The sequence below is a fragment of the Odocoileus virginianus genome, chromosome 32 (assembly GCF_023699985.2).
Source record: "Odocoileus virginianus isolate 20LAN1187 ecotype Illinois chromosome 32, Ovbor_1.2, whole genome shotgun sequence".
Taxonomy (NCBI): domain Eukaryota; kingdom Metazoa; phylum Chordata; class Mammalia; order Artiodactyla; family Cervidae; genus Odocoileus; species Odocoileus virginianus.
Window position 1 is genome coordinate 5,075,994 of NC_069705.1, and position 22,899 is coordinate 5,098,892.

Here is a 22,899-nt window from a genome sequence, read left to right on the forward strand (position 1 = left end):
CCACATATAAGTGAGATCATATAGTATTTTTTTTTTTTTCTTTCTGTGTGGCTTATTTTTACTTTCATTTTAAAACTTGTGCAGGGTTGGGTACCAGTACAGCTAAGGAAGCCAAGGAATATTTTGCTGATATGGAAAGGCACCGTATCCTATTTAGATATGCTGGTCCTGAAGATGATGCTGCCATTACCTTGGTAACAAAGTTAATTAAGAAATTTCTCTAGTCTGGGGGTGGGGAATGAGTGGAGAGAGAGTAGCATTGACGTTGGAGAAGGCACTGGCACCCACTCCAGTCCTCTTGCCTGGAGAATCCTAGGGCCGGGGGAGCCTGGTGGGCTGCAGACCATGGAGTAGCTTAGAGTCGGACACGACTGAGTGACTTCACTTTCACGCATTGCAGAAGGAAATGGCGACCCACTCCAGTATTCTTGCCTGGAGAATCCCAGGGATGGGGGAGCCTGGTGGGCTGCCCTCTACGGGGTTGCACAGAATCGGACATGACCGTGGCGACTTAGCAGCAGCAGCAGCATTGACATACATATACTACCATGTGTAGGAGGGCTCGCTGCTGTCGGGCACGGGGAGCCCAGTTCGGTGCTCTGTGACGGCCTCGAGGGGTGGGATGGGGGAAGGGGGGGAGGCTCCAGAGGGAGGGCCTATTTGTATACTTAACGGCTGATTCATGTTGTTGTACAGCAGAAACCGACAAAGCATTGTAAAGCAATTAAACTCCAATTAAAAATTAAAAAAGAAATCTCTCCCAATATCATTTTCCTCTATCATCCTTCCCCTCCTAGCCTTGGTTTGCTGTGGTATATCTCTCTTTAATTCGAAGCCCAACCTAGTTAATCTTAGTGTCATTCCCCATCACCTCAGATTATGCTCTGCTTTCATAGTTCTTTAATTCAGAGACCTCTATTTAAATGTATTTTTGATAAGAGTATTGGAAAAGACTTTATAATTTCCCAGAAATTAATAATTAGTTATTTGCTTTTATAAATTTTAATTCTAGAGTGAAATTAATTTTTTTTAATGTGTGAAATTATCTGGAATTTTTCAGGCATTCAGTAAGAAGAAGATCGATGACAGAAAAGAATGGTTAACAAACTTTATGGAAGATCGGAGACAGCGTAGGTTACATGGCTTACCAGAGGTTAGTCATAAAGAGCTGTGATTTGGGGAAAGAAAGAGAAAGGCTAAAAATCCATGTAGTAATAATGACGTAATTGCTATGTGACTTTTCCCTTAGCAATTCTTATATGGTACAGCAACCAAGCATTTGACCTATAATGATTTTATCAACAAGGAATTGATTCTCTTCTCAAACTCAGACAATGAAAGATCTATACCATCTCTTGTTGATGGTAAGTAGCGTTTGTTTAAGAAGCTTTTTTGTTTTTGAATGTTATTGAGTGTATTTTAATTTCATGTATTTTAACCCATCCTTATAATAATTTTTAAAATTCTAAAATTGCTTTTGAGATGTTTTAGAAGTTTTGAAATATTTTATATTCTTTAAATCTTAAGCCCTTTTTGAGTTTCTAAAGAAAATTATTAATAGCTTGCAAATTTTTAAAGTTTTAGCTCCAAATTATTGGAGACTTTTAAAAATAAAAAGTAAAATGTGATTTTGATAAGTTCTAGAGTATTTATCAGACCAAATTTTAAAAGCACCTTTACTCCTCAGTACCCAGAGCCTCCCATCCAAGTACTAACCAGGCCTAACCCTACTTAGTTTTCAAGATCAGACAAGATAAATCTCACTCAGGGTGGTATGGCCGTAGACCTCAGTACCCAAAATCTAATGCTTTAACTTATTTAATGTGACAAAAAAATTAAACTGCTACCCAGTAGTTGGAGCAGATTTTAATCCTTTATCTAGAGCTTTTTGATTTTATAACTTTTGAAAAGTCAGTTCATCTTTATGTCCCTTGGTTTTTCAACTAAAACAGATGGTTCTATAATCTATCTAGTTTTAGCTTTAAGTTATACCCGGTCTCCAAAGTCTTCACTAGAAATTGCAGTCTAAATTGGTCTCCGGTGCTGTAAACTTCTATGCCAGTAGTTGTGTGCCTCTTATTTTACTTATGTTAATTTTGCCTCCTCAATTAGATTATAAAATTCTCAAGAAAAGTGGCCATATTTTGTTATCCTTTTGCTTCTGCTACGCTCTGGGCCCATGGTGATGATGATAGCTAGTATATACTGAAAAGTTTATTACTGGGCTCCTTGGTCTAGAGCAGGAAAAATGATCAGGAAGCAGAGTGCTTTGCTTACATTATCTCATGTAATCCTTATGGTCACCTTATTAAGAAGGTAATTATGTTACACTGAGACTTAATGGTTTAGTAAGTTGTAGAAAGTCATGGCCAAGTTGAGAAGAGTATCCAGATTAGTGAGATTCTAAAGCCTGCATTCTTAATTACCAGAACATATCTCTTCTTTATAAGAGCATTCCAGATTTAGGGTATTCTAATAATAGTTTTTAGGCTATTTGATGACTCTCTGATACTTTGATCACAACTGGCATTTTGGGAATATGAGTGTTTGGAAGCTCCTGTGAAAGGAATTTGGTGCCACTCAGCAGTTCTTTAAGACTAGAAGGGGTCTTTCAATTGGTTCTTCACTTTTAGAATAGTTTAAGATGGTATAAAATATGTTAGTAGGTACTCATTTTGTTAGAGTCTCAGCAATTTTAGTGATTTTTAGTAAGCAGACTATATCTTTTCCTTTTTTCTTGAATATATAGAACATTATTGTCACTAAAAGAAACATTGCAACTCAATATTGAGTAATATTTTTAAAAGAGGGTTTTTCTTTTTAAAACCAGGTTTTAAACCAGGTCAGCGAAAAGTTTTATTTACTTGTTTCAAGAGGAATGATAAACGTGAAGTGAAAGTTGCACAGTTGGCTGGGTCTGTGGCCGAGATGTCTGCTTATCATCACGGAGAAGTAAGCCAGCATGGAGACTGGAATTAATTGGGAACTACACTTATTGGCATGAAGAATGATAGTAGGATAATTCAGCATAATCAAATGGTTTTCCTTTTATGAGATCTTTGGAAATGTTAAGGAATTGAGGATTTGTGTTTTAATAAAAATGAGATTCATGGAGGAACTTTGTGAATGCATTCTGTGTCTGTTCTGCAGCAAGCACTGATGATGACTATTGTGAACTTGGCTCAGAACTTTGTGGGGAGCAACAACATCAACTTGCTTCAGCCCATTGGTCAGTTTGGAACTCGGCTTCATGGGGGCAAAGATGCTGCAAGCCCTCGTTACATTTTCACAATGTTGAGGTAATGATTTGCCGATATATATTTGCATAAATACTATTTGAAGGTTATTGGAACTAACAAAATGTGTAATAGAAGTGTAACTATGGAGAGAGAGCCATATTTCCTGGTGGCTCAGACGGTAAAAGTGTCTGCCTACAATGTGGGAGACCTGGGTTCAATCCCTGGATTGGGAAGATCCCCCCCTGGAGAAGGAAATGGCAACCCACTCCAGTATTCTTGCCTGGAAAATCCCATGGTTGGGCGGAGGAGCCTGGTAGGCTATAGTCTATGGGGTCGCAAAGAGTCAGACACGACTGAGCATCTTAACTAACTTAACTATGGAGAGAGAAGCTTGAGTGTTATGTTCAGGGTGAATGTTCCAAAGTATTTGATCACATACAGAATGAAATTTGTTGATCTTGGTTTTTATGAATTATTGGTGAAGCCAGTCCTAATGAATGTAAGGATTTTTCTGATCTAACTATTTAGGCTGAAAGTGGGTTTTGTGGTTTAGTTAGAATAAGAGGAAATCCTTACCAGGTTATATATCAATATGAAGAATTTAGGCAGGTTAGTCAGTAAGTAATATAAGTAAAACAGGGCTGTTTTATTCTGGCTTTGTGCCTGAGAGAAATACATTTGGTAATAAGGTCAAGTAAATTTTATTGTTAAGTTTAAGCACTTGTGCTGAAGAATTGATGCTTTTGAACTCTGGTGTTGGAGAAGACTCTTGAGAGTCCCTTGGACTGCAAGGAGATCCAATCAGTCCATCCTAAAGGAGATCAGTCCTGGGTGTTCATTGGAAGGACTGATGTTGAAGCTGAAACTCCAATACTTTGGCCACCTCATCGGAAGAGTTGACTCAGTGGAAAAGACCCTGATGCTGGAAGGGGTTGGGGGCAGGAGGAGAAGGGAACGACAGAGGATGAGATGGCTGGATGGCATTACTGACTCGATGGACATGAATTTGAGTAAACTCTGGGAGTTGGTGATGGACAGGGAGGCCTCGCGTGCTGCAATTCATGGGGTCACAAAGAGTCGGACACGACTGAGCAACTGAACTGAACCAAAATTTTTAAATGTATTCTCTTAAAAGATTTCTGACATGTAAAGTAATTTACATATGAAGTTTTTCTCCTCAAACCATGACATTGATGCATGTTTCTCTTTTTCCTTTTATTAGCACTTTAGCAAGACTGCTTTTTCCTGCTGTGGATGACAACTTGCTTAAATTCCTTTATGATGATAATCAGCGTGTGGAGCCTGAGTGGTATATCCCCATAATCCCCATGGTTTTAATAAACGGTGCTGAAGGCATTGGCACAGGGTGGGCTTGTAAGCTGCCCAACTACGATGCCAGAGAGATCGTGAACAATGTCAGGCGCATGCTCGATGGCCTGGATCCTCATCCCATGGTAATGGTGTAGAATTTACTGCTTATATTGGTTTTTTTTTGTATTTAATGAATGATATTGTGTGAACTATGAAGTCATTAATTTTAGAAAAGTAATGGAACCATTTTCATTTTAGAACATATTTTAGACAGTAGGGACCTTGTTAGTGTATAACTTGATGTGTGCTTATAGTAAAAGATAAAGTTTGCAAAAAGCCTGCAGATAAGGCTTATGGGGAGAAACTGTTTATTAAAATTTTAATGTAAAAGTATTTCAGGCTTTTTTCAGACTTTCAAATGTCTAAATTATGTAAAGAATAAGGCTTATATGATAAAGTTATATGCAACTTTTTATTGTTCAACAACTAAGTCATGTTAGAGAGTCATGAGGATACTTAAAAACACACTGCAGGTATTTTAATATGTCTCCATATTTACTTTTCCCCTTTCCTTACATCATTCATTGTGTTCAACTCTTCCCCAACTCCCTCCAAGAAAAACCTCTCTACATGGTTTACCCTCTTCTACATGGTTTAAAATCGTCTAGATTCATAAGCAAAGAGGAAAACATACTCCATGTATATAGAAACTTAATATTTTTATGTATTTCACTTCAAGTTTTATTTCATTTTTGTGTTTAAAAAAATTAGATTGAGTGTGATTTAAAATCTGTCTTTCCCCTAAATACTTTAAAGTACTTTAAAATATTTCTAACAGAAGTATCAAATTACTTATAATGATTATAGCATTTTATTTGAATTATTTCAGATACATTGAGTATTAAGTTAATGTTTCTTACATATACATATGTGTGTGTGTATGTATATATACACATATATATAATCTTCTATATATGATACTGTGCCAAGTGGTGAGATGAAATATTATGATCCCTGTCTTCAAAACGGTAATCTTTTGTCAAGGCAAGACATCCGGGCATGTGGTTTACAGCGACAGAAGATAGTAATAGTTGCTCAGTGCGCCAGAAGAAACGTCCTGCGCTGCTACCTCACTGCCTAACGATAATAACAAACAGGGGTGAGAGAAGCGGGGCTGGCTTGTTGTTTGGCTGAGGTTCATATAGTTATGTAGGCTGTGAGGGCATGCTGGGTAGAGGAAAGTAAGAATATTCAAAATATTTGAGAGTATAAGTAGTGATCTGGAAGGCGGATCATTGGCTCTGGACTGCAGAGCTAACATAACATCTGAGGAATCTGAATTTAGAGAATTTTTAATCTATGGGAGAAGGAAGGATTTAGGTAATAGGCTGGGGAGATAAAAAAGGTAATATTTTTTGAAGACTAGGAAAGATGACACTGAGGTTTCGAGGTTGTGAGGAATGTTGGTCCTCTGAGAACAGAAACTGTGACTTCAAGCCTGAGCGGTTGTGTGAAGAGGGCTTGCTGTGGATGAGAGGAGTTTGGGTTCAGTCGTGTGGACCTGAGCTGGCAAGAGATCCCGGCTGGGGGCGTTCAGAGGTGGCGCTGGCACTCTGAGGAGTTGGGCCCTTAAGGGACTTTTATTTTTCTCTTCAGCTTCCAAACTACAAAAACTTTAAAGGAACGATCCAAGAACTTGGTCAAAACCAGTATGCAGTCAGTGGTGAAATATTTGTGGTGGACAGAAACACAGTGGAGATTACCGAGCTCCCCGTCAGAACTTGGACACAGGTTGGTACAAGATGCAAGCTGCCTGTGAAGAGGGCGGTTGCGTTAGACAGTGTGTTCTGGTTTGAATGGGATTCCGTCTGTTTGCCCTGAGTCTGTAGAGTGTTTAAACATTCCTGCATGCATTTTTGACACATTCATTTGAGTATTCAAATTGTAATTAAAATGTTTTTTAACTTATCTAAGTGTAGAATGAGTTAAGCTAACTTTTAAAAGACTGTTATCTTGTTGACACTGAAATGAGCAGAGTATGAAATGAGGAAGGAATGGTGCTTGGAGCCCTTGCAGGCGCTGTCAGTGAATTCCCGTCAGGCAGTACAGGTGGGCGTCGAGTCGCCAGTTCTAGCTGACGCCATCCTGTGTGTGCTCTCAGCCTCTTTCCACCCTTTGAGCAGATCAGAGCCTGCCCTTGTCATCTTCTTTCTCCATTAAGATCCCCGCATGTTGTTGACTGCAGTGGCTGGGCCGGAGACGGTGGAGCTGGAGGTTTCCCCTTTTTTCTGACTGGAATTGAGAATTTTTAAGAGTGCGTGACTTACAGTTTAAGAACATGTGTCATGAAAGAATTACTTATTTATAAATCTTTTGTAGGTATACAAAGAACAGGTTTTAGAACCTATGCTAAATGGAACAGATAAAACACCAGCATTAATTTCTGATTATAAAGAATATCATACTGATACAACTGTGAAATTTGTGGTGAAAATGACTGAAGAGAAGCTAGCACAAGCAGAAGCTGCTGGATTGCACAAAGTTTTTAAACTTCAAACTACTCTTACTTGTAATTCCATGGTACGTGAACTATATTTACTATGAATTTAACCTCTTATTTTGTAAGTGGGAATTTTGCAACTGGCTTCATGACACAAGTGAGTGTAATGAGTCTGAATGCTTCTCCTGTGTGTTTGCTAAGGAGTCTAGAGGTACTTTCCGTTTTCTCCACTATTACCCGCTACTCCCCAGGCTCTGCAGTTTGCATCTGGTCTTGAACACACAGGGTACACATACTTTCACAAAGACTGATTTGAAGTTCTGGTAGTGATTATTGCAGGGTTTCTGTGTGCCTTATGTCTGTCTCTATTAGCATTTTAATTGTGAAGTACTCATCAACTTGTTGGAGAAGGAAATGGCAACCCACTCCAGTATCTTTGCCTGGAAAATGTCATGGATAGAAGAGCCTGGTGGGCTGCAGTCCATGGGGTCGCAAAGAGTTGGGCATGACTGGGCAACTAACACTTAGCATCTTCTTGTAACTATAATCTGCTTTATTAAGCTTATAAATAATTGAGGAAAATAAAAGTGAGTATGTATGATTATTCTCGTTTCATTCCAAATTAGCTTTTAGACTTGAAAAAAAAATCCAGCAATAGCACAATGACTGAGAAAAAGTGCCATGATTGATAGAAAAAGCATAAAAAGGATAGAGAAGTAAGATTTCTCCCTAAATTGAAGTTTGAGTGAATTCTGCTGCTGCTGCTAAGTCGCTTCAGTTTTGTCCGACTCTGTGCGACCACATAGACACAGCCCACCAAGGCTCCCCGTCCCTGGGATTCTCCAGGCAAGAACACTGGAGGTGGTTGCCATTTCCTTCTCCAATGCGTGAAAGTGAAAGTGAAGTTGCTCAGTCATGTCCGACTCTTAGCGACCCCATGGACTGCAGCCCACCAGGCTCCTCCGTCCATGGGATTTTCCAGGCAAGAGTCCTGGAGTGGGGTGCCATTGCCATCTCCATTGAGTGAATTATAGCACATTTCAAAAAAATCAAAAGAGAGGCAAATGCACATCCACTGAATATATGGGAAAGAGAGAACTTTAAATTTAACATTAAAAATTGAAAAACGTTTTAAATTTAAAAACTTACAGATAGAATGGGTTTCTTTTTAGTTTGAAAAAAATATTAGGTGGTTTTATAGCCATAGTTGATACAGTTTTAAATAAGAACCTTATTTTAAAGTCCTATCCTAAAAATTTATTCCAACTTAACATATTTTCATGGTTTTGAGAATTGAATTTTATCCATTTCTCAAAGTTACCAAAGGAATAGTCACAGAAATGTGTAATTTGGTTCTGGCTTTTAGGAGTGGTGTGTATTCATGTAAGTGTATTATGGTTATTTTTAAATACTGTAAGACATAATACAAGGTAAAAATACCAACACAGATTTATATAATCTTTGAAAATTTTGTGTTTTGCATAGGTACTCTTTGATCATATGGGATGCCTGAAGAAGTATGAAACTGTGCAAGATATTTTGAAAGAATTCTTTGATTTACGATTAAGTTATTATGGTTTACGAAAGGAGTGGCTTGTAGGAATGTTGGGAGCAGAGTCTACTAAGCTTAATAATCAAGCCCGTTTCATTTTAGAGAAGATACAAGGGAAAATCACTATAGGTAAGATGAAACCTTTAAAAATTTGAAGATTAGTTAAAATGGAAAAAAAAAAACTTTATTAATAGAAGACATTTTTATCAGTAGAATATAAACAAATACAAATTGAATCTCTTTTCTTGATCCTAACTTTATTTTTCCCTCACATAGAGAATAGGTCAAAGAAAGATTTGATTCAAATGTTAGTCCAGAGAGGTTATGAATCTGACCCAGTGAAAGCCTGGAAAGAAGCACAAGAAAAGGTAATCATTTGCAGAATGAGACATTCAGAGAAGCTTTTAAAAGCAACTTCCAAAGTGAACCAAAAACCCAACCCCTGAATTTTGAATTTAGTACTGCTAACGGTGCTGAGTGGTGTGTTTGGAGACTGAAGTCTTCTGTTTATCCACGAAACGGATATGGTACAGGATTTGCAGTGCACACCCGCCGCAAAGCACATGGCCAGTGTGGCTCTTCCTGGGCTGGACTGTGCCTCCAGGTCTGAGGAGTAGCTCAGTCTCCTCGGCCTTCTTTGTGAGCTGCTGTTAAAGGATGGCGGTGGTGGTGGTGTGTGGTGCGGGTCATTCTGGGAACTGCTCTGGTCGTGCGTAAATGATTTCCCCCGGGCAGTCTGCAGTCATAGTGTGGAGTCACCACTCCCTCGATCTGGTTTTGCTGTACTCTGGGGATATGAGAGATGGAATGGTCAATACTTACCAGTATTTATTGAGCCCCATGTGTGTGCTCTGACCTTGGCTTCGATGTTTGGCTGGAGATTTTAACCCTGGGACTTCAGATTAAAAGTCTGATGTTTTGTTAATTGCCCATTTTAGATCATAGAGTACTAATACTAATTCAGTGAATGGAATATTGAAACTTTGAGAGTTCTCTCAAAAATTAGCTTTTTGCTGCTATGGATAATTTAAAGAGGTCATACCACATTGTGATTGAGAACACAAATGTACAAAAAAGAAGAAACTTGGACATGATTAGTTTTCAGATACTTAATTGAATATTGTATAAATACATAATACTGATAATGTTTGCATTTTCAAAAATAGTTATGATTATGTGATATAATTTGCACTGAAACATTAAACTTCCCAGCATCTGAGTTCTCAGCCATAATGTTTTTCATATATTTCAAACTACATAGAAATATATTAGAATGAGTAAAACTAAAATGAATTATATATCAAATTACATATTGAGATAATAGGTTTATTCATTGAGGGAAGTGGGTAGGACAAAGTGGGAGAGTATTCAAAATTAAGATGCTTTAAGCACTTGCTTTCCTTTCATTGTGTTTTATTGCATTCTTAAACCCCAAGTTATGGTTTATATACTGCTTGCCCTTCTGTGTCACTGTTGGTTTAAATTATATCTTAAAAATTTTTGCTAGTAAGCCAATGAATTTAATGTTTAGTTTTTAAAAATAAAAGAGTTTCGGGTTTGAGAATGCCCTTCTGGTGAAAATAGACCTCACGGGTAAAAGCGCATGCTTGGTTTCAGTACTTTCATTGTTACCCTCAAAAATCAGCATCTTGACCATGTGTTGTTCACTTTGGGGGTTTCAGAAACAGAAGGAGCTGCTCTTACAAGAGTGTCCTGTTATGTAGAGCTGGAGGAGAGAGAACTATAAAGTAGATAATTAGAAGATCAAAAGCGTGGTAGAATTGTCACTGGAACTTGAAAAGCGGTGGTTTTTTTTTCCCCCTGAAAGTATCCTTAGTCATCTTCATGTTAACAGCGATAGATACACACATTTATGGAGCACTCATTAACAATGCTTTGTGTGTCATTAAAACCTAGAGCAAACAGACTTCTGAAATGTGGGTCTAAATAGGGTTTTATGACACCTGACACCCTAATAGTATTTTAATGGTAGTGTAAGAAATTCCATAGCAGCACACTATTTCATGAAGAAATTTTAAAAGCTGTAGACTGTATTAATTTGTCATAAATTATCTAGGTACTTATATAATCTATCAACTGAACAACAGCATTCCTTACTTGGATAATGTTACTTAATTGAGTTTATACTTTTAATGTAATGAAGCATCTTTCTTGTAATTTTTATTTTTATCTCTTCTAAAATAAACTTAATTTGTATATATACATTATTTTACTGAAAATTTAAAATTGTAAAACTTTTTAAAAACTGTAAGGCTTTTTTTCTTTTTTTTGATTACTGGAAGTGGACTTTTTGTTTTATGGAGTATCATGGTTAACTCAGTCATTTTTAATGATCTGAGTGCCTTTAACAATTGAGATTCAAATTTATTTTAACAGCTGTTGTTATTTTAAAAATTTTAAAGATGATGTCACTTATAATACATTCATTGGATTTTGAAATTTAGTATTAGTGTAAGAAGATTGTTTTAATTGTAACTATTTCTGTGAAAAAAAGACCTTATGAATACAACTTTTGAATAGCCCTTACAATTCTTACTCTAATCTACCAGCTGTTCAACTCTTAAGAGAATTTTTCTAGTCCTTACTTAAGTGTTCTTGCTTGAGAAAATTTTTATTAAGAATTCACCCTTAGTGACTATCTTAGCATATTTATTATTACTGTAAAACATATTTATTTTAGGTTTCAAATTGTTCATTCACTCTCCAATGCAAAGATCTGACAAAATGCATGATAGAATATTACTTCTGCTCTGTTACATTTAAGATGTGGTGTCTTCTCAAGCAGTTAATTTTTCACCAGATTCCTGAATAGCTGATGGCTATTCCTCTTGATGACATTATTTTGCATTTTTAGAAAATTTAAACTTTTTATAGGAAATATATTTTCATAGATAATCTTGTAGATAATCTAAAATAAATCCACCACCCTGAAAATGTAGCTTTAAGAGTGTAGCATATGTGGAATTTTAAACTTAGTATTCAATAAAATTCAACATTGATTTCATATTATACAGGACTTTAATATAAAGTTTATTATTTTTTGCAGGCAGCAGAAGAGGAAGAATCACAAAACCAGCATGATGATAGTTCCTCTGATTCAGGAACTCCTTCAGGCCCTGATTTTAATTATATTTTAAATATGTCTCTATGGTCTCTTACTAAAGAAAAAGTTGAAGAACTGATTAAACAGAGAGATGCAAAAGTATGAACTTCTGTGGGTTAAATAATTTGAAACTATTTCAGTGTTTTCCATATATTTATTTTTCTTTTCCAAAAATAGTTTTATATATCCTTTATGTATCCATTTTAAAATTATACATTTATAATTGAATGTTTAAATCACACTACTTTTTTATTATAGGGGCGAGAGGTCAGTGATCTTAAAAGGAAATCTCCTTCAGATCTTTGGAAAGAAGATTTAGCAGCTTTTGTTGAAGAACTGGATGTAGGTTAAGTCTCCATTAAAATATATTTGAAAGGGTAATGTTTATCAAACAAAATGAAAGTTTTAAAAATTAAATTATCTCAGGATTTCCTTTAACTCTACAAAGGTTAATGTGTTTATAAGCTGCAGAGGATTAAGCTTCTAGCTATATGAAGTCATAAAAAAAAAGTTATGTCTGATGTAGATGAATAAAAGCTATGGAGTGGGAATTTAGAATGAGTTAAATTCTAATACTCTCTACTAGTTAAAACTGCTTAACTGACTTCAAATTAGCTTATTGCATCAATTTTAATGTTTTCCCCTGAAAGAGGTAAGAACAATATATATATATATATATATATATATATGTGATTGAATATAGGTATTTGATTTTTAAAAAGTATAATGATAGTCTCTTTAGACTTTTAACAGAGAAATTTTAAATTTTTAAAAATTTATTTTTCTCCAAGTAGAATTCCATTTTTAAAAATAAAAGAAAAAATGTAGAGAAAGATATAAAATACAAACTTTTCCTAAAATTGCCTAATTTATTTTTAAGCAACTCACTTAAAATCTTAGAATTATATTCATGGTAGCAATATGATCATCTAATTTTGAGTAGTACAAGGTAAATTACTATTTATGATTAATCATGATATTATATTTATTGGTTTTAGTTGTTTCATTGATTTATTGTCCACATGCTCTAGTTTTATAACCTAAGTCAGAATTCGAACTCTTAAGAATAAGTGTGGTATATTAGTTGCCTAATAAAATTTCTGGAATTTTAATGATCTTTCAAGTATCACAATATCACGTGTTGCCTTGATTTATACTTTTCTTCTGTTGTTTTGAATTAGATTTTTTAAAAATTTGAGACTTTTCCCTGCTGACTTACACATTTAAAAATTAATATCCATTAAGATTGAAGCAAGGTAAAGCAAGAGTAAAGAACGGCTTCATATTTGTTACCAGAACTGCCTTTTTGTATGATTTGCTAGGCATCTGATGATACCAGGTCATCAACGGTCCTGATCCCATAATATGTCATAGGGTTCTAGAATTGGAAAGGGACCATGTAGGTCATTTAGTTACAACCCCCTCGTCTTACAAATGAGAAACTTGTTAGATAGAACTGGGACTGCAGCCCAGGCCTTCTGATTTAGAATTGTTTTTCCCTTAGGTTAGATCACTTGGAAGCTCTCTTCCTTATTGAGTGAATAAAATTGAACTTTGACTTCCTGCAGTTCCAATTGTCTTTTCTGATGAGTTGTTTATGCCCCACCCTCCTCCCCATCCTTAATGATTCCCCTCCAGAAAGTGGAAGCGCAGGAACGAGAAGACGTTCTGGCTGGAATGGCTGGAAAAGCAATCAAGGGGAAAGTTGGCAAGCCTAAGGTGAAGAAGCTTCAGCTAGAAGAGACGATGCCCTCCCCCTACGGCAGGAGAGTGGTTCCCGAGATAACTGCCATGAAGGCAGATGCCAGCAAGAAGCTGCTGAAGAAGAGAAAGGTAGCACACGGCTCCTCCTTTAGCTTGTGGGTGGGCTCCACCTCAGTAATGATGTTTGTAGGAATTGTAATTTTACTGTGTACTGAAATCATGCTGTATTTTTTGTTTCAAAGGTATTGCTATTTCACTGTGATAGGAAGTCATTTGTTCCATGAAAGCAGTTGATCCATACATAGGATGAAGACATATTACTCAAGGACCCACATATATGTAAAGAGTGACTTCCTTGATCCCATTTCTAAAGAGAGAGAGAAGTATTCTACTCAGTATTCTAAATTAAAATCATGGAACAATAGCAACAACAAGTATAAACTGTAAACTTTAGTTCTGTATCATGACCAGTTAAGGAAGTCTTCCAGTAGAAAAGGGTCTGTTTGACTTTTGAAGTAAACTGTCATCGTTTACTATTTGTTTTTACCTTTAGTTAAAAGATCATCAGACACAGCCTATATCATTGGGTTGTTTGATGTTATAGTGGACTTAAAAGCCTCCTGGAGAAGGGGGGCAGTTAGCCAGAGGAAGGAAACATCTCAGAGCTGAGGAAGCAGGAGCCTGATGGTCACAAGGAGAAAGGCTGACTGCTTTGGGCAGGCCGTTTAGAAGCAGAGCGTGCCGGGTGGACCTGGGAACTCGGGAGACGAGCCCAGGCGCTGGGTGAGGCCGGAGGGCTCTTTGTGCAGAGAGAGAGTGGACGCTGGGTGGGGCACTGGGGTGCAGGGGAGCCCTCTCCTGCTGTGCTGAGAACCGGGGCCTCACACGTCCACCTACACGCAGAGCTTGCTCTTCTCAGGGAAGGCTTCTCTCCTCTCCATTTCCCATGGTGTTAGTCAGGGTCCGTTCTCAGTGCATTTCTCTGTGTCTTTCACAGTCTCCTTGAGTGACTGTGTCTATGCCCAGAGCTTCTATCACTTGATGGCTCTTTAATCAATGTCCTGAGCGGTCATGGCTCCAGGAGAGCTGGACTGACACAGCCATCAGAACGCCCCCAGGCTCTACACGTTCAGCGTGCCTGACTTAATCCTGGTTTTAAAACTCCCCTCCTGCCTCTGCCTGATCTAGCTTCTGGCATGATCAGCCATCACTAACATAGGCCAGAAGCTGACGAGTATCTCATTTAATCAGTAACTCTGTCCTACTGACTGACTATAAAAGAGTCCCAAAATCCACGCTCTTTATCTTGGTCCCCATTGACACTGTCTTAGGATTCAGGATATTTTCTCTGAGGCAGTTTAAGGTGAGTCATGTGGCTCCAGCAGTCCTGTCTCGTCCACCAGTCCTGACTCCACCTTCTTCACTTCATTCCTCTGTCTTATCTCTTTCCACTGGGGTGATGTTTCCAAAAGACAAGCCTGGTTATTACACAGTGACCCTCGTGTGCAGTGATTTAGCTTCCACCTGGCTGCCCTTGGGCTTCCCAGGTGGCGCTAGTGGCAAAGAACCCGCCTGCCAAGCAGGAGACATAAGAGACGCCAGCTTTATCTATGGATTGGGAAGGTGCCCTGCAGGAGGGCATAGCAGCCCAGTCCTCTTGCCTGGAGAATCCCATGGACAGAGGAGCCTGGTGAGCTGCAGTCCATGGGGTCTCAGAGAGTCAGACATGATGGACCTTTCCTCTCAGCTGTCCTCGAGGCCCAGCAGACTGTCTCTTCCATTGTCTTTTCCCTCCTCACTCTGCTCACTTGCTGGATGTTCCCAAGTCTTCAGTGCCCAATGGAAAGGGCTCTTTTTCCCTGTTGTCTGTCCTGCCCTGGGCAGGATTGCTCCCTTCTCATGGGTCACTGTTCTTTCTCCATTTCATGGTCAGGGGACTTTGTCTTATGCTTAGCAGTATATGACATGTTATGTTTTATTCTCATAATAATAATCTGAAGATTATTTTTATCATCTTCAATAATCTGAAGGTTTTTTCCTAGTGGATAGAAGCCTGAGCTATAGCAATGAATTTTTTTCAGGTACCTTTTGGTACCTTGTCCTTAGCTTTAAGTGTGAAAGTCCCTTGGATAATCAGAAGCTGCCTTCTTATTTCTTACAGTTTTAAGTAGCTGTCATCTCATAGAATGCACTAATAGATTAGAGTGGTAAGCACGATCATTTTCCATAGCTACATATAAAGCATGGTCTGATCAGTGTCATCTCTTGGGGCCTCAGTAGACCCACACATTCTTTATTCATCTGATACAGAAAAGCTATCTATTGACCGGAAATGTACCTCTAAAGTACATATGATATTAATTCAGCTTTTATTTTTACTGATGGTTTGGCTTTCTTTTTAATGTGTAGGGTGATCTGGATACCACAGCAGTAAAAGTGGACTTTGATGAAGAGTTCAGTGGAGCAGCAATAGAAGGCGCAGGAGAAGAAGCATTAATCCCATCAACTCCTGTAAACAAAGGTCCCAAACCCAAAAGGGAGAAAAAAGAACCTGGTGAGGAGCCATTATAGTCTTTTGTTTGTGAGAAGATGTGTATGTTCAGGGCATTAGTAGATGCTTTTGACTGTGGTTTTTTTCTGGTAGTTGAAGTAATATCTTCAGTTCTCACAAACATTACTTTATAATGAAATTTTAGTTATAATAGTTTTATTTTTACTAATGATATTTGGATAAGTATTGATACATACCTTATTGTTACTCATTTGTTTTTAGGTACCAGGGTGAGAAAAACACCTACATCATCTGGTAAACCCAGTGCAAAGAAAGTGAAGAAACGGAATCCTTGGTCAGATGATGAATCCAAGTCAGAAAGTGACTTGGAAGAAACAGAACCTGTGGTTATTCCAAGAGACTCTTTACTTAGGAGAGCGGCTGGTATTCTGATATATTTTATACTTTATTTTATCATTTTTTTGTGGTTTGACAAAGTTAGTATTACTCATAAGTTGGTATGATTAGTATAATCAATATTACTGACGTAGTAAACCATTAGTATTTCAGAAGTTAGTTCACAAAGACCAAAAAGCCGTCTTTATAGAATGATCTTTTCTAGCAAAGTTGGACATATATTTCTCCAAAGTGAAATTTGGAGAAAGTGTTTTCTTACTGAATTTTATGATAAAGTTTGGGTTACATTCTGTCCATAGTTTGGAGATGTTTGCTAGAAAGTGTACCTTGATGGGGGCTCAGTAGTAAAGAATCCACCTGCCACTGCAGGGAGACGCAGGAGACATGGGTTCGATCCCTGTGTCGGGAAGATCCCCTGGAGGAGGGCATGGCATCCCACTCCAGTGTTCTTGCCTGGAGAGTCCCATGGACAGAGGAGCCTGCTGGCAACGGAGTGACTGAGCACACACGTGTGTGCCTTGGTGTAGGCCACTGGCAGTGACGGGTCCACAGGCAGTGCTGCGTCGGTTTCCTTGTGTTGTGTCGTCTCTCTCTCATGTCATGAGAAATTTCCCTACCTTATAGTCTGGTTCATATGCACACAGCATTATTTAGATAATTGCAGTGCCAGAGTTTAGGTTGTAGAATCCCATTTTGCTAGTGTATATTAGTATTAAGCATGTGATTTGATCCTTTCTGAATATTTATTAATTTGAAGTCTTCAAATACTTAAAAACTGATGAGTGTCTTATTTTATAGGTTCTTCTCAAATTTTAAGTCCTAATTTACATAAAATGAAAAAACATTCTGATTGTTTTCTTTGGGAGATACTTTTATATTTCAGACCTTCAATCACTAAGTAATTGAATTTCTTTTCCTAAAGTACATAGGTAGTATGACAGAGGTAAAAATTTTTTTTGTTAGACTATAGTTGATTTACAATGTTGCATTAATTCAGAGGTGAACTTTAATACTGTATCAAGTTACATGAAAATTAATTAACAGCTTTAAAATTGTATGTAGGCTTTCCCCATACATTTAAAATGAAGTATTAAGTTGCATAGCATCCAAATGACTTTAAAATTTTATTCCATAGTATATGCTAGAAATTATAATATAGCTTATTTGCATTATACCAGTGTGCCCTTCTCCATAGTGGGTGCTTTTTTATGTGTTATATTATTTTGCTAATATATTGAGATCTTAACTCTGTTTCTCCTCATTCATCTGAAAAATTACTATCTTTATTATTTCATGGTAAAACTACTGTGAAGAGAGATGATAGAAGTTTTTATGTAAGAAGTTAAGAGAAAGCACTTTCTAAAGATATACAAGTTGTCTTTTGTAATTGCAGAAATGGGAGAATCACATATTAGTAGTCACTTTTACAGTGACCATGTCTCCTTTCCTCACTGTTCGCAGTAACATTTAAGCATGAAAAGCAGCATCCTGATGATCTCATCAGGATCATGTCACGTTCTCTGGACACCTAAGCATGACCCCAGAGCCTCCTGGGAGTGCAGGCTAGATGTTAAGACTGTCTGAGTAACTAAGGCCAAACTGGGGCACTTTTATTCTCTAATGCTTGTCTTTTTCTCTTGCATGTTTTCAGAGACCACTGAATTATTTTTCAAGTGTATGGTTTGAAATAATATTTCAATTTGATAAAGCTGGGTTTAAAGTCATTTTTATTTTTGTCCTAGCTGAACGGCCAAAGTATACATTTGATTTCTCAGAAGAAGAGGAGGATGATGCTGATGATGATGATGACAATAATGATTTAGAGGAATTGAAAGTTAAAGCATCTCCCATAACAAATGATGGAGAAGATGAATTTGTTCCTTCAGATGGCCTAGATAAAGATGAATACACATTCTCACCAGGCAAATCAAAAGCTATTCCAGAGTAAGTAACACAGCAACAGCCCTTCTGTGACATGGTGCGGTCATGTGTCTTGGCATCTGTCAAATCTCACAGTAAGTAGCAGGAAACTGTTACCATTCTGGGTGAGGCCCTCCTCATTGAAGGAATAAATCTGGTTATTATTGCAGCTGTTTACATAAGCAATAGTTATAGTTGAGAGCATAGGTTGGCCAATGTTTTCCATAAAAATTTGGAATAGTAAACATTTTAGGCTTTGCAGGCCATATGGTCTTTTGAACTACTCAGTACTGCCACTGTAGCAAAAAAGCAGCCATAAATGATATGTGAATGGATGAGTGTAGCTGTGTTCCTGTAAAATTCCATTTAAAAAATTAGGCAGCAGGTGTGTGGGACATAACTTGACAACCTTGGTTCAGAGAAAAGTTATGAAGTCTCCAGAATCGGGAGGTTTACTTTAGCTCCTGTGCTTTCGTCATGGTTGACTTTTCTTGCCTCTGGTGCTTGGGAACAGGTAACATGTAGGATATGAAATTTGTCAACTATTTCAGATTTTTAAGGAAGTATTTTACCACATGCAGTGAAGTATGAGAAATCAGATTATTGCCGCCTCCGACAGAAACTGACACTCTTCTTGGATTTTTGCCAATAATTTACTGATGTTAAATTCTGAAGTGGTTCTATCAACCATAAAACTGTGGTATTTTGATTAACTTGGAACTTTTGCTTTTCTGTTAAGTGATTGTTTTGTCTTGTCTCTGTGTATGCACACTAATGCTTATGAGAGAGCAAAAAGGAGTTTGGGTGCCCTGTGTTTTACAAAGAGAAACACGTGAGAGCTAAACTGCTCTGTAATTATAACCTTGCAATACATATTATATATACATTCTCAAGGTTGAGACCATGGCTTAAGTGGTGATTAATTTCTTTCTCTTTAATAGAAAGTCTTCCCATGACAAGAAGAGTCAGGATTTTGGGACTCTCTTCTCTTTTCCTTCATACTCTCAGAAGTCAGAAGATGGTATGCTCATTTCATCTTTTCATTGGTTATTTACATATTATTGCTATGGCTTCTTTTATGAGTAGTAAACTTACTTTCTCTTTACATTTTCTTCAGTGTAATAAGGTTTATTTTTTCCTGATGTGATTTCCAACTGAATGGTCAATGTTGGCATTATGGAAGCATTTAGGTGGAGAGAAGCAGGTGCTGACGTGTTTGTGTGGGTGAGGGGTGAGGAGTGTGAGTGTTTTAAGGTGAAAAAAGTATAGACAGAAACGTTAGAAGGCTGAAAATTTTCATGGCAATGAGAGTAGGTTTATGACAGGATTTTTAAAGCTACAAGCCTACCAATATGCCAATTTGTTTTACTAAATTCTAGTAGCTATAAGACAAAACCTTCATAGTAGCAAATTTAATCAGTGTGCATACTTTTTTTAATTGCCTACATTTGTGTGTAGAATTTCTAAGGTCAAAACAAATCTAGTTTTATTTGACTTACTATTTTCCATTTTTTTAATACACATTCATGTAGCTAGATAAACACGTAGACTATCATCATTCAATTGCTAAGGTATGTCTGATTCTTTGTGACACCATGGACTGCAGTGCGCCAGACTTTCCTGTCCTTCCCTATGTCCTGGAGCTTGCTCAGACTCATCTCCATTGAATCAGTGATGCCATCCAATCATCTCATCCTCTGTTGCCCCCATATCCTCCTGCCCTCAGTCTTTCTCAGCATCAGGGTCTTTTTCAGTGAGTTTGCTCTTCACATCATGTAGCCAAAGTATTGGAGCTTCAGCATTAGCCCTTCCAATGAATTCCTTTAGGATTGACTGATTTGATCTCCTTGCTGTCCAAGGGACTCTGAAGAGTCTTCTCCAGCACCACAGGTCAGAAGCATCAATTCTTTGGTGCTCAGCTTTCTTTATGGTCCAAGTCTCACATCCATACATGACCACTGGAAAAACCATAGTTTGACTATACAGATATTTGTTAGCAAAGTTATGTCTCTGCTTTTTGATATGCTGCCTAGGGTTGTCACAGCTTTCCTTCCAAGGAGCAGGTGCTTTTTAATTTCATGGCTGCAGTCACCACCCACAGTGATTGGAGCCCAAGAAAATAAAATGTCCCTGTTTCCACTTTTCCTCATCTATTTGACATGAAGTCATAGGACCAGATACCATGATGTTAATTTTTTGAAAGTTGTTTCATACCAGCTTTTTCACTCTCCTCTTTCACCCTAATCAAAAGGCTCTTTAGCTCCACTTCACTCTATGTCATTAGAGTGGTATCATCTACATATCTGAGGTTGTTGATATTTCTCCCAGCAATCTTGCTTCCAGCTTGTGCTTCATCCAGCCCAGCATTTCTCATGATATACTCTGCATATAAGTTAAATAAGCAGGGTGACAATATACAGGATTGACGTATTCGTTTCCCAGTTTTGAACCAGTTCATTGTTCCATGTCTGGCACTGACTGTTACTTCTTAACCTGCATAACCGTTTCTCAGTAGAAAGGAAAGGTGGTCTGATATTCCCATCTCTTTAAGAATTTTCCAGAGTTTGTTGTGATCCACACAGTCAGAAGGCTTTAGTGTAGTTAATGAAACTGAAGATGTTCTTCTGGAATTGCCTTGCTTTCTCTATGATCCAATGAACATTGGCAATTGGATCTCTTGTTTCTCTGTCTTTTCTAAATCCAGCTTGTACATCTGGAAGTTCTTGGTTCATATACTGCTGAAGCCTCACTTGAAGGATTTTGGGCATCACCTTGTTAGCATGTGAAATTCTGTGGTAGTTTGAACTTTCTTTGGCACTGCCCTTCTTTGGCATTGAAATGAAAACTGACCTTTCCCTGCGGCCACTGCTGAGTCTCCCAAATTTGCTGACATACTGAGCGCAGCACTTTAGTGGCGTTGTCACTTAGGGTTTAAGTAGCTCAGCTGGAGTTCGTCACCCCGCTGGCTTTGTTCATGGTGATGCTTCCTAAGGGCCACTGGACTCCACACTCCAGGGTGTCTGGTCCCAGGTGAGAGAACGCACACCACTGCAGTTATCTGGGCCACTAAAGATCACCTTTTGTGTGGTTCTTCTATGTATTCTTGCCACCTCTTCTTAATCTGTTCTGTTAGATCCTTACCATTTCTGTCCTTTATCATGCCCATCGTTGTATGGGATGTTCCCTTATCTCCAGTTTTCTTGAAGAGATCTCTAGTCTTTCACATTCTCTGGTTTCCCTCTATTTCTTTGCATTGTTCACTTAAGACTTTCTTAGCTCTCTTTGCTATTCTCTGGAACTCTTCATTCAGTTGGGTGTCTTTCCCTTTCTCCTTTGCCTTTTGCTTCTCTTTTCTCAGCTATTTCTAAAGCCTCCTCAGACAACACTTTGCATTCTTGTGTTTTTCTTTTGGATGGTTTTGATCACTGACTCCTGTACAGGGTTACAAACCTCCATAATTCTTCAGGCACTCTACCAGGTCTAATTCCTTATATGTATTTGTCACCTCCACTGTATAATCATAAGAGATTTGATTTAGGTAGTACTTGAATGGCCTAGTGGTTTTCCCTGCTTTCTTCAGTTGGAGCCTGAATTTTGCAATAAGGAGCTGATGATCTGAGCACAGTCAGCTCCAGGTCTTCTTTTTGCGGATGTAGAGCTGCTGCTTTGGCCACAGAGAGTATCATCAATCTGATTTCACTACTGACCATTTGGTGATGTCATACATGTGGACAGACAGACATAGATCTGGTACATGTTCTAATGCATTTTTGAAAGCCTGTCAGAACAGCCATTTATTATAAAAATCTCACTCACATTCAAGTTGCCTTTTTGGTTTGAGGAAAGGAAGGATGGAGGGAAAAACCGATTAAATTGAGTGTAAAAGTAAACTGAAGGTACCTACTTGCCTTTTAAATTAAACTTTAAGGATGTAAAAATGTTGAATGTTATTGATATTCCTGAAATGGTTAATTAGCTGTGTATATACTAAAATAATCACAGTGAGAACTTTTATTAAATATCTCATTTTAAAATCAGTATTTTTAAATTGATCAGTTTTAAATGATTAGCATTTGGGAGTATTAAGAATTTTTATTACTCTGCATTTCTATGTGGTTTTACAGAGTTAACATTTTTGAAATACAACATTGTAATATTTTTATTTCTGCTGTTTGTATATTGTGGATTATATGATCACAAAATATAAAGATTTATTATCTAGCTAGAGATGTCATCAGTAAAAATAAAGTTTAACTACTTAGTGGTCCTTATAGAATCTCTTCACTGAAAAAAATAACTAATTTTTAGATTCAGCTAAATTTGACAGTAATGAAGAAGATTCTGCTTCTGTATTTTCACCATCATTTGGTCTGAAGCAAACAGAAAAAGTTCCAAGTAAAACAGTAGCTGCTAAAAAGGGTATGTACTTATATTTATTTTTGTCAAGCATCGTTGTAGTCATATATAGTTGATATTTTTATATATAGTTGATTTTAAAGGAACTTTAATACAATTTGAAACGAATTGCACTAGTACTTCAATAGAAAACAGCTCTAATGTATAAATGTACATACAGAGAATCCCTCCGGTTTTCTCAACTACTGAGGTAATTATTAAAATGTCGGTCAGATCTCATTTTAA

At 37.5% G+C, this 22,899-nt stretch overlaps 1 protein-coding gene across 4 annotated transcripts in view; it reads left to right on the forward strand.

Moving 5' to 3' along the window:
- Positions 1 to 22,899, forward strand: part of TOP2B (DNA topoisomerase II beta) — a 61,612-nt gene that overhangs the window by 34,554 nt on the left and 4,159 nt on the right. For all 4 annotated transcript variants that reach the window (XM_070459823.1, XM_070459824.1, XM_020881577.2 and 1 more), the window contains exons 16-33: positions 85 to 194; positions 1,061 to 1,153; positions 1,250 to 1,364; positions 2,831 to 2,952; positions 3,151 to 3,299; positions 4,462 to 4,693; positions 6,207 to 6,341; positions 6,930 to 7,130; positions 8,536 to 8,731; positions 8,879 to 8,970; positions 11,670 to 11,825; positions 11,985 to 12,068; positions 13,365 to 13,559; positions 15,840 to 15,984; positions 16,204 to 16,365; positions 18,081 to 18,282; positions 19,200 to 19,279; positions 22,567 to 22,677. In XM_070459823.1, coding sequence (XP_070315924.1) covers positions 85 to 194; positions 1,061 to 1,153; positions 1,250 to 1,364; positions 2,831 to 2,952; positions 3,151 to 3,299; positions 4,462 to 4,693; positions 6,207 to 6,341; positions 6,930 to 7,130; positions 8,536 to 8,731; positions 8,879 to 8,970; positions 11,670 to 11,825; positions 11,985 to 12,068; positions 13,365 to 13,559; positions 15,840 to 15,984; positions 16,204 to 16,365; positions 18,081 to 18,282; positions 19,200 to 19,279; positions 22,567 to 22,677 — 2,580 coding nt within the window. The remainder of the gene's footprint in view (positions 1 to 84; positions 195 to 1,060; positions 1,154 to 1,249; positions 1,365 to 2,830; positions 2,953 to 3,150; positions 3,300 to 4,461; positions 4,694 to 6,206; positions 6,342 to 6,929; positions 7,131 to 8,535; positions 8,732 to 8,878; positions 8,971 to 11,669; positions 11,826 to 11,984; positions 12,069 to 13,364; positions 13,560 to 15,839; positions 15,985 to 16,203; positions 16,366 to 18,080; positions 18,283 to 19,199; positions 19,280 to 22,566; positions 22,678 to 22,899) is intronic.